This window comes from Rhinichthys klamathensis, unplaced genomic scaffold (genome assembly GCF_029890125.1).
Source record: "Rhinichthys klamathensis goyatoka isolate OS25496 unplaced genomic scaffold, OSU_Roscu_1.1 h1tg000302l_1, whole genome shotgun sequence".
NCBI lineage: Eukaryota > Metazoa > Chordata > Actinopteri > Cypriniformes > Leuciscidae > Rhinichthys > Rhinichthys klamathensis.
Window position 1 is genome coordinate 26,359 of NW_026606821.1, and position 16,142 is coordinate 42,500.

General features: G+C 39.6%; 2 protein-coding genes across 2 annotated transcripts in view; one reads left to right on the plus strand and one right to left on the minus strand.

The window, feature by feature from the left end:
- The first annotated feature begins 242 nt into the window (after positions 1 to 242).
- dtwd1 (DTW domain containing 1) lies at positions 243 to 5,496 on the plus strand. The gene is made up of 4 exons (XM_056270339.1): positions 243 to 487; positions 3,647 to 3,790; positions 3,944 to 4,142; positions 5,089 to 5,496. The coding sequence occupies exons 1-4, from the start codon at positions 293 to 295 to the stop codon at positions 5,313 to 5,315; spliced, it is 765 nt and encodes a 254-aa protein (XP_056126314.1). The 5' UTR covers positions 243 to 292; the 3' UTR covers positions 5,316 to 5,496.
- The window catches only part of nnt2 (nicotinamide nucleotide transhydrogenase 2), a 39,201-nt gene continuing 28,426 nt past the window's right edge, over positions 5,368 to 16,142 (minus strand). The window contains exons 18-21 of the mRNA XM_056270338.1: positions 12,936 to 13,017; positions 11,798 to 11,916; positions 10,255 to 10,370; positions 5,368 to 5,645 (exon numbers count right to left, since the gene is read on the minus strand). Of these exons, the coding sequence (XP_056126313.1) occupies positions 5,499 to 5,645; positions 10,255 to 10,370; positions 11,798 to 11,916; positions 12,936 to 13,017 (464 nt within the window). The 3' untranslated portion in view covers positions 5,368 to 5,498. The remainder of the gene's footprint in view (positions 5,646 to 10,254; positions 10,371 to 11,797; positions 11,917 to 12,935; positions 13,018 to 16,142) is intronic.

Below are 16,142 nucleotides of genomic sequence, written 5' to 3' on the forward strand. Positions count from 1 at the left end.
ATACATACATACATACATACATACATACATACATAACTATAGTTAGCTTAGCTGCTTTATTCTGCTAAATGGTCATTTGAACCCACCAGTCCTTGAGCTTGAATAAAATCACCCAGGGAGCAAATATTCTTCTTATTCGTCTGTTTCTCCATGATCTCAAACAAATAACAGTCTGTTGCTAGGCAACCGCCCGCCGCTCTTCCGACTTCCTCGAGGCGTGTGTTTCCGGTGCGCAGTGAACACGTGGGATTGTTGTCATCTGTTTTACAGTGTGGAGTGTGTGGACGTGATCATGTCGGATCAGGACTGTGCTGCCGGGGACAAAAGCTCTCTGAGCGGCCTGATGCTCGCGTCGCACGCCCCGCTGGATGACGCGCAGCGCGCGGGCCGGATGAAGTGCTCGCGTTGCGGAGCGTCGCGCATGTTTTACTGCTACAGCTGCTGCGCGTTGGTCGGGCTGGAGCCGCGGGACGTTCCGAGCGTCAAGGTCCGTGAAACATCACATTAAACAGCACGCGCTCGCATTATTATCATCACACATAACTCGGTTAGCATGACTTTAAGTAATCAAATTGTAACTGTGATCATTTAAAGGAACAATTAAACCAAACGTGTCAATTCTGTCATCATTTGCACACCATCATGTCGCTCCAAACCTGTATCATATGACTGATGCTAAAATGACAAAAAACAAGAATCTGAAATTTAAGTCATATGAAAGTCAAATTTACCAGAATTTAAAGTCACCATGAAATCAGAATTGACCGTTCTTATTTTTTTATGGAATATTGCATTGCAAATTATTTATCGGTGCACATCATTATTGTGTTAATAATCTTGAATCAGAATAACTTCCTCTTGCAGCATCTCTTCTCTTCTCTGATGACGGGGGCGGGGCTATAACCTGTCACTCACATGAGATCAGCCAATAGCAAACCACAACCATCCAATCAATTCCTCACGGACAAAATCAAGCCCCGCCCACATTTGTTCTTGTTCCATTGGTTCTTGTATGAGCTGAATTTTTGTTTTGTTTTCTTTCTTTGTACTCCTCTTATTTTTGTGTCATTTAGTGATTGTGAAACACTTTGGGCAACAGCTTTTGCATTAAATGTGCTATATAAATTTAAATGTGCAAAAATGTAGCTGTTATGAGGTTAATTTATAGACCGAGCCAATTCTTCATGATTGAATTAACTGTGTTTTACATTTTGGAATTACGAGTAAAATAAGGTTTGTGGTGAACATTACTGGAAGACTTCGACATAAAAGTTACTCAAATCTAAAACCCACAGGAAACTCATGGCCGCCAAACACTCATTCCTTGCATAGTTTTAGGAATAGAAAATGATTTGAGAGTCAGTCCCTCATATGAATCGACATCTCCTTTCACGGTCCACGGAAAAAGAAATATAAAATTAATCGCATTGTGTGTTTGTTAAATTGACCTATTATGCCCCTTTTCACAAGATGTTATATAAATCTATGGTGTCTCCAGAATGTGTCTGTAAATTTTCAGCTCAAAATCCCCCCAGATAATTTATCATAGCTTGTCAAACTTGCCCCTTTTTGGGTGTGAACAAAAAGTCACGTTTTTGTGTCTCTTTAAATGCAAATTAGCCTTAGCTCCGCCTCCATTCAGAAGAGGGCGGAGCCTTTACACGAGCTTCAGAGACTCCGGCAATAAAAACACAGGCCAATCTCACTGATCCAGAGTCAGGAGTAACAGCAGCGAGTGCAGCCTTACGGAGAGACTCAGGGAGAGCTTCACTTTTACACGTTTCTGAATGTTAGCGGAGATGTTTCTGTAGTTGTTGTGGAGTTACACTGATCATCTCCTCATCATGTTGAACTCTTCCACAAGAGTCCACAGTTCCTGAGGTGTTTATAAGACAGCGCTGACATGTACTGGTTTCACTGTTAGAACTGGTTTCACTGTTAGAACTGGTTTTACTGTTAGAACTGGTTTCACTGTTAGGTTAGAACTGGTTTTACTGTTAGAACTGGTTTCACTGTTAGAACTGGTTTTTAGAACTGGTTTCACTGTTAGAACTGGTTTTACTGTTAGAACTGGTTTCACTGTTAGAACTGGTTTCACTGTTAGAACTGGTTTTTAGAACTGGTTTCACTGTTAGAACTGGTTTTACTGTTAGAACTGGTTTCACTGTTAGAACTGGTTTCACTGTTAGAACTGGTTTCACTGTTAGAACTGGTTTTACTGTTAGAACTGGTTTCACTGTTAGAACTGGTTTCACTGTTAGAACTGGTTTTACTGTTAGAACTGGTTTCACTGTTAGAACTAGTTTTACTGTTAGAACTGGTTTCACTGTTAGAACTGGTTTCACTGTTAGAACTGGTCGCTGTTAGAACTGGTTTCACTGTCAGAACTGGTTTCACTGTTAGAACTGGTCACTGTTAGAACTGGTTTCACTGTTAGAACTGGTCACTGTTAGAACTGGTTTCACTGTTAGAACTGGTTTCACTGTCACTGTAAGAACTGGTTTCACTGTTAGAACTGGTTTCACTGTTAGAACTGGTCACTGTTAGAACTGGTTTCACTGTTAGAACTGGTTTCACTGTTAGAACTGTTAGAACTGGTTTCACTGTTAGAACTGGTTTCACTGTTAGAACTGGTTTCACTGTTAGAACTGGTTTCACTGTTAGAACTGGTTTCACTGTTAGAACTGGTCACTGTTAGAACTGGTCACTGTTAGAACTGGTTTCACTGTTAGAACTGGTTTCACTGTCACTGTAAGAACTGGTTTTACTGTTAGAACTGGTTTCACTGTCACTGTAAGAACTGGTTTCACTGTTAGAACTGGTTTCACTGTTAGAACTGGTTTCACTGTTAGAACTGGTTTCACTGTTAGAACTGGTCACTGTTAGAACTGGTTTCACTGTTAGAACTGGTCACTGTTAGAACTGGTTTCACTGTCACTGTAAGAACTGGTTTTACTGTTAGAACTGGTTTCACTGTCACTGTTAGAACTGGTTTCACTGTTAGAACTGGTTTCACTGTTAGAACTGGTCACTGTTAGAACTGGTTTCACTGTTAGAACTGGTCACTGTTAGAACTGGTTTCACTGTTAGAACTGGTCACTGTTAGAACTGGTTTCACTGTTAGAACTGGTTTCACTGTTAGAACTGGTTTCACTGTTAGAACTGGTTTCACTGTTAGAACTGGTCACTGTTAGAACTGGTTTCACTGTTAGAACTGGTCACTGTTAGAACTGGTTTCACTGTTAGAACTGGTCACTGTTAGAACTGGTTTCACTGTTAGAACTGGTTTCACTGTTAGAACTGGTTTCACTGTTAGAAACTGGTTTCACTGTTAGAACTGGTCACTGTTAGAACTGGTTTCACTGTTAGAACTGGTTTCACTGTTGTCGTGTGTGTAAACGAGCAGATTAAGGGCCTGTAATAATATAATAAGATCCTCTTGCTACATCAGAATCTGATCGGTTTATTTTTTGACATGCTTGCAGAGAAAGGCTTACGAAACAAAGTTACTGGGTTTCACTTTCCACGTTTTCAGGGTTGGTAGAAGCACCAGGGACTCGTTTATAGCACTTAAACACGGGAAAAGTCAGATGTTCATGATATGTCCCCCTTTAAAGCTCATGAAACATTTGTCTGGTGTTTTCAGCTGCCGGTGAAGATCGACATCATCAAACACCCGAACGAAACGGACGGCAAGAGCACGGCAATTCAGGCCAGAATCCTCGCGCCGCAAGACGTCACCATCTACACATATCCCTGCATCCCCGAGCTGGACCAGAGCGCAGAAAACGTGAGCGAAACTATGAACAAGCATTAATATCTCGGTAATTTTCTAAATTATACCTGTTTCATGGTATATGACGGTAGGTTTTTTCCAAGCATGACGTGTTAACCACGTTTTCTACTGATTGAGTAGTTTTACAGATCCCGGTTCTTCCCACAGATCGTGCTGGTGTTTCCCGGACCGGATGCGATGACGGTGGAGGAATTATGGGAGTATTTTTCTGCCGGTGGAGCGCAGAGATCGAAGAGATTAAAGGCGGCGGCTTCTGAAACTCACACCTGCCCGATCCAGAGAGTGGTTTTCATCGACAGCACCTGGAACCAAACCACCAGAATCATCACAGATGAACGTCTCCAAGGTGCCAGCAGATTCCCTCTCATCTTTAGCGCTTTCACACTTTAAACATTTACATTTATTCATTTAGCTGACGCTTTTATCCAAAGCGACTTACAATTGCTATATATGTCAGAGGTCGCACGCCTCTGGAGCAACTAGGGGTTAAGTGTCTTGCTCAGGGACACATTGGTGTCTTAAAGTCAATCTTTTTATCCCTTAAAACAATCCAAAATGAAATATTTAAATAAAAAAAATTCCTTGAAGAAATATTCTTCATGCCTTAAAATATCTTGAATGTAACTCGACACCCTCGCCTCATTTAGTATGCGTGGTTCTATGAATATGCAAATGAGCCCCGCCTCCACTCACTCCCTCAGCTCAGAGATCCACTGGTTGACGATCACACGCTGATCTGATTGGTTACAAGGTCGTTTGTGACGTCAAAAACACCAGCGATTTCAAACCGTGTTTTTAATATGCTTTAAGACAAACCAGGTGTAAATTCATATTAAAACACCACATTAAAAACACGGTTTGAAATCGCTGGTGTTTCTGACGTCACAAACGACCTTGTAACCAATCAGATCAACGTGTGATCGTCAACCAGTGGATCTCTGAGCTGAGTGAGTGAGTGGAGGCGGGGCTCATTTGCATATTCATAGAACCACGCATACTAAATGAGGCAAGGGTGTCGAGTTACATTCAAGCTATTTTAAGGCATGAATAATATTTTTGCTAGGGAAAAAATTCATTTTGGTGATCAAAGATGAGTTATAAGGGATAAAATGATTGACTACAGGGGGACTTTAAAAGGACAATAATTTTATTATGTACTTCTAAATTACAAGAGTGAAGCGTTCCTTCACCCGAGGTTATAAGAGGGGTTTAAGAACGGCGCAGTGTGAAAATCCCTTTAGCATGTGTCTGTGTGTCTCAGACGTGCCGTTATGAATGTTATTTCTCTGCAGCTTTACCACACGTGGAGCTCAAGAGCAGAAGAACCTGTTTTTGGCGGCGTCAGAAAGGCAGTCCGGACACATACCTGGCCACGATAGAGGCCGTTTACTACTTTCTGAAGGACTTGCACAGCCACTACTTCTCCGAGTACACGGGAGAATACGACAACCTGCTGTTCTTCTTCTCATTCCTGCACAAACTCATCAATAAAGCCAAACAGGCTGCTGGGAAAGTGTGAAACAAACAAACAACCACGATTATTTGAATGCGATGGATGCATTTTGTCACAGTGAGATTTAAGTATTTTTTATTTACAAGTCAAAGGCCGCATGCATATTCCCAGAATGCTGAAACATTCACTGATTGGATTTCTAAGGCACTTTAATGTGTGTTTGACAATAAATGATTTCTTGCACTCTCGTTAGTAAAAGGCGTCTCTTATTTTGGCCTGTAAACTGTCGCAGGTCTTCTTGGCGTCTCCCAGGAGCATGGAGGTGTTGGGCTTGTAGAAAATGGGGTTATCGACCGCAGCGTATCCCACACCCAAAGTGCGCTTCATCACGATCACCTGCACACACACACACACACACACACACACACACGCTTAGGCCATGTCCACAGACTAAGGATACGTTTACACGACAACGATACGCTTAAAACGACCCCATTGTCAAGACGATCCCCATTCACACAGATTTACGACTAGAATCACTGTATTCTGCTGCCAGGCCACTAGATGGCGATGCAACACTTTAGACTGAACACGTAATACGCATGTGCATGACGCCATCGTCTTCAGAGATTCACGTTTTTGTTGTTTACACGGAGACCATTTTCAAAAACTTGTAACACGGTTTCAAAAGTGCGTTTTCAGCAGTGTTGGGCAAGTTACTTTTAAAAAGTAATTAGTTACAGTTACTAGTTACTACTTCCAAAAAGTAACTAAATTAGTTACTCAGTTACAAATTTTAAAAGTAACTAGTTACTTAAGAAAGTAACTATTGCGTTACTTTCAAGTAAAATTAAATTTTAAATGCTCAAATGTGACCCCACCTCTACCCCTCTTTAACGGAACTTACAATACATGTGCATGTTCAATTATTTATGATAAATCTGAATATTATAATGAAATGGACACTTAATACAATACATTATTAACAGAAACATGAAACATTGTACACACATCTAAAAAAAAAAAGTTGCTGTGGGACAAAGTGAGACTAGCCTCCAATCAAATGCCATGTAGATATTATGTTTATATAGTGGATCAATGCAAATAACACAATAGATGTTTTGGAACTTTTGATATTTATTGCCCCTCAACAGGCCACAACTGGGCAAAATTAAATTAAGCTTGTTAAGCTCGTCGCCATACCTGTCTCTCGTCGACTGACTGGCTTGCTTGTGTTGTTCATTGTGTGTCCTGTCCTGTCCGACTATGCGTTATGATGGGTCGTTCGCAATTCATGAGCGTTAGCCGTTAGTGATGATGGGTCGACTCGTTCGCGAATGAGCTTTTGGTGGGTCGTTCGCGATTCGCGAATGAGGCGACTCTAAGAGCCATATCTCGCATATCTGAAGAGCCGACTCTATTTTTACAAATTTAGCCTATAGAAATTAAATAATTATGTAAAAAAAAATATATATATTATAGTCAAAGTCATTTAAAGAGCCGTTTGTGAGCCAAAAGAGCCGGCTCTTTTCAGTGAGCTGAGTCAAAAGTGCCGAATGCCTACTACTATGCGTGCTTTCGAACACCCGCCCAACTCTACCTCTGATTGGCTTACAATGACATTTTACTCTACCTCAGCCAATCGTCAGCATTTATGCGCTTGTCTCGTGCTCTGCCCACTAACCAAGGAAGAACAGTAAAAAAAGTATTTGCCTCTCGCTCAGAGATCTAGTTGGTCTGATGAAAAAAACCCCCCCAGCTGCATCAGTTATAGTAACGCGCCGCATTTTTTGGCAGTAACGGGAACGGCGTTATTAAGATGAGAAGAGTAATCAATTAGATTACTCGTTACTGGAAAAAGTAATGCCGTTAGTTACGCCGTTATTCCCATCACTGGTTTTCAGGCACCCAAACACTTGTCATGTTAACGAACGGCTAAAACACATAAAAAGTTTTGCGTTTTTGGTTGAAAACGGTGTCGTGTAAACAGACCCTAATACGTTTTAGTTTGAAAACGCATCTTTTTGTCTCCGTTTAGGCCTTCCGTCACTGTAGCTATGTTTCCATCCACACGTTTTTATCCGCATTATGTAATATCGAATGAAAAATTCCTTATGGAAACAGTAAAATTCGATTGAATTTCATGAATATCGACTCAAATGAAATACGATCGGTCTCATCGGATTTTATCTTGATCGATATACGGCTTATGCGATAAACGCGGACGCCTAGTAAAACTTTGTTGGCAAATGTTGGCTTGAATGTTGTGCAATTCGCTGAGAAAATGAATGGAAACACCTTAACATGTCTCAAATCAATTCGATATACCAATTTGATCGCAGAACAGCCTGTGACGTCATTACGCACAGGTTTTTATCCGCTTTAAAGCCGTTTGATGGAAACACACTTTCACCAGCTTTATTCGCATGAGGTTTTTTACCGAACTTCAGATAATTCGATTGGCAAGTGGATGGAAACATGGCTAATGAGACAGCGTTTTTATTAATGAAAGCGCCATTTCCGTGACTGTCAGAACGGAGGCATTTAAAAACGATGACGTAAGTTTAGTCATGTGATGCATTTTGTACCAATATATATTCATGTTTATACTGGTTAGGGCTGTCACTTTACGTTCGAAAATCGATTGCACAATCGATCGGACCAACCAACACAAGTTTCGAAAACGAAAATAGGGAATCAATTTTAACGGCCTTTTTTTTTCTTTTTCTTTTTTTTTTTTAACAAAAATGTGTTTTAGGTGGACAGATCAATACAGTACACAGAACATGTAGGATGCTGGAAATTGTGTTAACCAAATGCTTTTTAATATTCGCTATTACTTCAATGCAAGTGAACAAACTTCAAGTAAGCCAGAAATGTGCAAATTCTGCGCAATACGCTGTATTTAATATATCATGAGGACTATTTGGGCTAAATCCGCGCAGATTTGGCTTACACAAACTTCCCCAGCAAAGTGAGTAAATATAGAAACACGCCAAATTGGCTCGTGATTTGACAGCGTTTCCCGCCAAAGTTCATTTTTACCCGCATTTGGCGGGTTGGAGGGTGTTAATCTCAATCCCTGAATGCTGCACTTATGTCTCAAAAATCGAACAGGATTTTTTCCACAAAAGTAACAGCCCTTATACCGGTGTTGTGCCTGTTATGTGCTATTCACTTCCACACAGTTGCTGAAGTATGTTACTTCGCACACTCTTCATATCACAGTCCTGCAAAGATGACAGAAAATGTACTCGTATTTGCTGTCCTGTGGTAATTAAAAAAAACATTTTAGCAGTTGCGTTTTAGACCAAACATATAATGGTGAGTGAGAGCGACCTGGACGATCAGTGAATGCTAAGATATTTTGCTATATAAAATTATCCTGCCAGAAGAACTGTGCGATAACTTTATTATTTAATTTTCCATCATCTCAGTGAGCTTCTGTGAGGTTTTGCGCAGTAAAGGTGAATTTAGCGTTTTCCGATGTTTCAGTGGCTACGTTTACATGCACAACTTTTGTTTCAATCGGACTGAATTCAATGGTGAATCTGAATGTGGTGTTTACATGAACGCTGAACATGTGATCGGGTTGATGTGTGCGTTTATATGTCACAAGATTAAATCGGAACATATTTTTTGACATGCGCACACTGCATGAAAATACAGTTTCTCGATGTTTGCGCATAATAACCATTCTCATACATTGGTTTTTATTTGTTTTAAACGGTAGACTTAATATTTATCCATTTCTTGTCATAATTTGGAGACAAATTTCTACGTAATTTCTACTTCATTATGCTATTTTACGCTATTTCTACGTCATTACGATATTTCTACGTCATTATGCTATTTACACTATTTTTACGTCATTACGCGATTTCTACGTCATTACGCTATTTCTACGTCATTACGCTATTTTTACGCTATTTCTACGTCAATACGCTATTTTAAGTTTTTTTCTACATCATTACGCGATTTCTACGTCATTACGCTATTTTACGCTATTTCTACTTCATTACGCTATTTTAAGTTTTTTTCTACACCATTACGCGATTTCTACGTCATTGCGCTATTTCTACATCATTATGCTATTTTACACTATTTCTACGTCATTACGCTATTTCTACATCATTATGCCATTTTACGCTATTTCTACATCATTACGCCATTTTACGCTATTTCTACGTCATTACGCTATCATTACGCTATCTTACGCTTTTTCTACATCATTACGCTATTTTAAGCTATTTCTACGTCATTGCGCTATTTTACGTTATTTCTACATTACGCTATTTTACGATATTTCTACGTCATTACGCTATTTCTACATCATTATGCCATTTTACGCTATTTCTACATCTTTACGCTATTTCTACGTCATTACGTTATCATAACGCTATTTTACGCTTTTTCTACATCATTACGCTATTTTACGCTATTTCTACATCATTACGCCATTTTACGCTATTTCTACGTCATTACGTTATCATAACGCCATTTTACCCTATTTCTACATGATTACGCTATTTTACGCTATTTCTACGTCATTACGCTATCATTACGCTATTTCTACGTCATTACGCTATTTTACGCTTTTTCCACGTCATTATGAGATTTCTATGTCATTACGCTATTTTACGTTATTTCTACATTACGCTATTTTACGCTATTTCTACGTCATTGCAGTCCTTTCAGTTTCGATTTCAATCCGATCAAGTGTTTACATGTTCTCTCGGAACGAACAGGAATAAACACCTCTTTCAATCCGATCGACATTTCGTTCGGGTCGAGCTCAATCGGATCGATTAAGCCGTTTACATAAAGGCTTCAGTGCGATTGAGTCGTCAGTCCGATTACTTACGGATTATTTGGTTGCATGTAAACATAACCAGTGTGGATGAGAAACCTTTGGAAAACGCTAGTGTGGACATTTTGTGTTTTCAAATGTAGACGTAGACCTCCTTCACACGGCTGCTGTTCAATCTGTGTAATCAATAATCACCTGCTTTGACTTCCACACTTCCAGCACCGGCATCCCAGCGATTATAGAGTTCGGATCTTCTTGCGCTGCGGAGTTGACGGTGTCATTGGCTCCGATCACGAGCGCCAGGTCAGTTTCTGCACACACACACACACACACACACACACACACACACACAGAACAATAAGACGGTCGTTCTCATGCGATGCGATCAGGTTTCTCCCTTGCTCTACATGCTTATCTGCGCCGGCTAAATAAAAACACGTGCTGCCCTCGACTCTGACCGCAGAGACGCCATGAGGTTGCATGTCTAGGCACAATTACATAATTAAAATGAATTATTACAAAGATCAGACTCCACATGTGTCCGCGCTGCCAAAGTCTGTGGATCATCGGCTCATCCGTCTGTTCCGGACAGATCCGAGACATGTTTCACACCGCATGCGTAAACAACACACTGACAGCACAGTCAATCGGGCTAACTCGCTCACTACCTCATATTTAATGGAAATCAATGGCCATAAAAATTTACTTTGGCTATTTAACATAACACTATTACTACTATAAAAAGATAATTCAGCAAGGACGCATGAAATTGATCAAAAGTGACATTTATAATGTTACAAAAGATTCTATTTGGAAAAAATGCTGTTCTTTTGAACTTTTTATTCATCAAAGAATCCTGAAAAATAAAATGTATGATGGTTTACACAGAAGTCTGAGGCAGCACAACTGTTTTCAACACTGATAATAATCATAGATGTTTCTTGAGCATCAGATCCTCATATTAGAGTGATTTCTGAAGGATCATGTGACACTGAAGAGTGGAGTGATGATGCTGAAAATTCAGCTTTGATCACAGGAATAAATGACACTTTACTGTATATTCACATAGAAAACAGTTATTTTAAATTCGAATAATATTTTGTGATTTTTACTGTATTTTTAATGAAATAAATTCAGGTTTTATCACAGGAATAAATTACATTTTTAATATATTCACATAGAAAACAGCCATTTTAAATTCTAATAATATTTTGTGATTTTTACTGAAATAAATTCAGGTTTTATCACAGGAATAAAATACATTTTTCAATATATTCACATGGAAAACAGCCGTTTTAAATTGTAATAATATTTCACAATTTTGACTGTATTTTTGATCAAATATTAAAAGTCTTATCAACCCAACACTAGTGTAGATAAATACTAAAGGTGATTTAAGATGATATTAATTATTAGGCAAGAGTTCAGAGTTGATGTAAAAGTCAGATCAGTTCTTTAAATACAATTTTTAAGTATTTAAGCCATTCATTTACACATTTGATTACTGTAAATAAACTAGATGAGGAAAACTGAGCGTGCCGTGATGCAACACAGAAGCAGTTTGCAAATTGGCTCTTCTGATCAACATGCTATTAAATTCTAGGGACAAGTGTTGCAAATTAGCTTTAGCTACAAGCACTATGATGCACGCACTGGCTGGCTGTTGTCACAGGTGTATCTGTGTTTATTATATCTGTCCCTATACAAATAAAACATTAAATAAATAAATAAATCTGACCTGGGAAATCATCGTTGATCTCGTCCATCTCTAGAACCACGTCGTACGGGACGCCGGCCTCGGCCAAGAGCACATTGAGCTGTCCGGGCATCCGTCCGGCCACCGGGTGAATCCCAAACCTGACACACACACACACACACACACACACACACACACACACACACACACACACACACACACACACACACACACACACACACACACACACACACACACACACACACACACACACACACACACACACACACACACACACACACACACACACAGAGAGAGATGATACTCAACTACTGCAGAATATGAGCTTTATAAATCACAACAATTCAACATGAAACTGTTCGACAGCAGAGCAAGTGGGAGTTCATTCGTTTACACTTACTATAGTAAAAAACACTGCAAAAATGATGATGTTCTTCAGTATTTACGTTTTGTTTTCCAGCACAAATATCTAAACATTCTTAAATCAAGATACATTTACTGGAGAAGCAAAATAACCGAAGATATTAAGTCTTGCTGTCTGAAAACTTGCTCAAAATGAAGTGAGTTTGTGCTTAAAACAAGAACTAATATCTGCCAATGAGGTCAGAAATATAATCGTAATTCAGTAAATAACACAATTCTTTATTTATTGTCCATCTGCAGATTTTTGTTCTAGTTTTAAGCAAAAAAATGATAAATTTTACAAGTTATTTTGCTTTAAGAATGTTTATTTGTACTGGAAACCAAGACAAAAATACTAAGAAAGATTGTTATTTTTTTGCATAATGCATAATTACATGACTAACTATAATTATATCGTAAGTGCATGTTGTTAATTAATATTACTCAGAACTTATTAGTATAAATACACTCTAACAAAAGCACCTGAAAATAAAGCGTAAGCGTTTATTCTCCAGCATCTGCGGTGTAAATACTCTGAGAATGTTTTACACTTTCCCTCTTTATTTACAGAAAGCCTGCGTTTTTACCAGCGTTTCTTTATTAGACACAGATGTGTTTTGTCTCCTTTTTAACAGAATTACGCTGCTGACCTGCCAAGTATTTAAGACATTGAAAACATTGGATGTGTGAGAGTTCAGCATGCGATTATTATGATGTTCTCGCTGATTTAAGAGTTCGCGAGAGTTGAGCGTCTGACCTCACAGTCTTGCCCTGTTCCTTCAACATCTTCACCATGTCAGCGATGGGATACTGAGCCTTGGCCGCGCACAAACCCCAGCCTGTCCGAGAGAACACACACACACACACAGGTTAGACATCAGAAAATAATTAATATTCAACAATGGTCCTTACCTACTATAGTACGGGCATATTTGTTCTTCTTTTAACTCACAAAACAGATTCATAACACTAACCCGACCCCTAAACCTACACACACACACACACACACACACACACACACACACACACACACACACACACACACACACACACACACACACACACTAACCCGACCCCTAAACCTGCACACACACACACACACACACACACACTAACCCGACCCCTAAACCTGCACACACACACACACACACACTCTCACACTAACCCGACCCCTAAACCTGCCCATCACACACACACACACACACACACACACACACACTAAGCCGACCCCTAAACTATCACACTCACACACACACACTCACACACAAAAGAAATACTGTTCAGTGTAAAGATGTGCTGCTCACATTCACTGTTGTTCTTTGGGTGAAATCCAGTTAATTTAAATTCAATTCAATTCACATTTATTTGTATAAAACACATCGTTTCAAAGCAGCTTTGAAAATGCAGAAAATGCATGAGTCCATATCACAATATAGAGTGATCTGTTATCAGAGGAGACTGTCTAAGCTATGCATTTCAGAAATGAAATCACAAATTAATGTAAACAATGTAATAATTTAAGGCAGAAACAATGAGCTCATTGAAGTGATGAATACTTGTGACATTTAGACAAATGTAGCATTAGTGATTCAGAGTCACATTTACTCTGAGGTTTGGCTTATACCTAATAAATATTTAATTACAAACAAAGTTAACGGGGTTTCATTCAAAATTTTACATAGAATTTGTTTAAATTTGTGACATTTAAAAGTGACATTGATTTTAATTGCACACTTTGTGACAGTTACCCTGAAACTGGTTCATTTTATCATTTGTTAGACCATTTTAGCAAAATGTTTGTAAATTGATCACAAAGAACATTGATGGCCAATTTGTGTTGTTTTGGAAACATTTATTATTTATTTATTATTATCACAGTCTATATATTATATAATGAATTGTATACTTTTAATGGCAAAATTCTGTTCACAAATGTACATTTTCCGGTAAAAACCCTGTTTTACGTCATTTAAGAAAGAAATTGAGCTTTATATCGACTCAATTGACCGTTCGCAAAGACCCGCCCCCCTTAGTTACTGTCGCTATGTCCGACAAGCTACGCTGCTCTCACACACACACACACACACACACCATGTTCTCACGCAGTGAAAAACACATCGCGGACTGACAACACGCTGACAGACAGGACAGACCAGGTTACTTTTCGGTTACTTTTGATATTAAACAACATATTAAACAAAGTCTCACCTTTCAAATTTGGTCATTTTTTTAAAGAAATTTAAACAATAAATACCGTTTTGTGGCTCTTTAATGTGTCGTGACAGATCGCTGTAGAGCCTCAGTTAAAGCTGCTCGTGATCCGATCATCTCTTCCTTCTAGTTCATTTATAGCATCAAATAAACATGAATGAACATCAGAAGGAATGTTGTTTTAGCCGCAGAAAGGCGTCAGTACACTCCGCTTCTCAAGTTCAAATCCTCCCATGTTAATCTACTAACTGCTAACTCTCCTGACTGCTTTGTCAGACAAAATGGCGGATGGCGAAGTATGATTGGTCAGATCACCTGTCAATCAAGCTCCCTGCAAAGGGTCAATTCGATTTTCTATGAAGCAAAAGCAGTTAAAACTTTGAAAATGTGTAAATCTTTCAATGTCTTGATGTAGATCTACATGCAAGTGTGCAACTCTGTTACATGTGTTGTATTTTTATGTACTACCATATTCTTCTTTTTTGTTAATAAAAACAAATGGGGGAAAACACACACACACACACACACACACGCACACGCACTTCATGTGAGTTATTAATCTTCTGTCATGGAGGAATCCCATAAACCCCTTCACTTGATGTTTCAAGATCCACATTTGCTTCAGGTTTCCTGTTAATAACTGCAGGAGCGTGGAGAATCGTGTCATCAGCCGTGTGTGTGTGTGTGTGTGTGTGGACTCTCAGGGAAATCCGTCTGATTGCAGTCAGATTGCAGAGTTTCCTGAACTCCAGATGTCTCCCTACAGGAGGATCGCGTGTGGACTGGAGACACGCACACATGTTTCGGCTGCTCCACATCAGGCTCTGCTCCACATGTTTCTCACACTTCTGTCTCTGAGCGAGCGAAGACTTAGCTAACGACCTCTAGCTAACGAACTCTAGCTAACGGACTCTAGCTAACGACCTCTAGCTAACGACCTCTAGCTAACGACCTCTAGCTAACGACCTCTAGCTAACGAACTCTAGCTAACGAACTCTAGCTAACGAACTCTAGCTAACGAACTCTAGCTAACGAACTTTAGCTAACGACCTCTAGCTAACGACCTCTAGCTAACGACCTCTAGCTAACGACCTCTAGCTAACGACCTCTAGCTAACGAACTCTAGCTAACGAACTCTAGCTAACGACCTCTAGCTAACGACCTCTAGCTAACGAACTCTAGCTAACGACCTCTAGCTAACGACCTCTAGCTAACGAACTCTAGCTAACGACCTCTAGCTAACGAACTCTAGCTAACGACCTCTAGCTAACGAACTCTAGCTAACGAACTCTAGCTAACGACCTCTAGCTAACGACCTCTAGCTAACGACCTCTAGCTAACGACCTCTAGCTAACGAACTCTAGCTAACGAACTCTAGCTAACGACCTCTAGCTAACGAACTCTAGCTAACGAACTCTAGCTAACGAACTCTAGCTAACGAACTCTAGCTAACGAACTCTAGCTAACGAACTCTAGCTAACGACCTCTAGCTAACGACCTCTAGCTAACGAACTCTAGCTAACGACCTCTAGCTAACGACCTCTAGCTAACGACCTCTAGCTAACGACCTCTAGCTAACGACCTCTAGCTAACGAACTCTAGCTAACGACCTCTAGCTAACGACCTCTAGCTAACGACCTCTAGCTAACGACCTCTAGCTAACGAACTCTAGCTAACGACCTCTAGCTAACGACCTCTAGCTAACGACCTCTAGCTAACGAACTCTAGCTAACGAACTCTAGCTAACGAACTC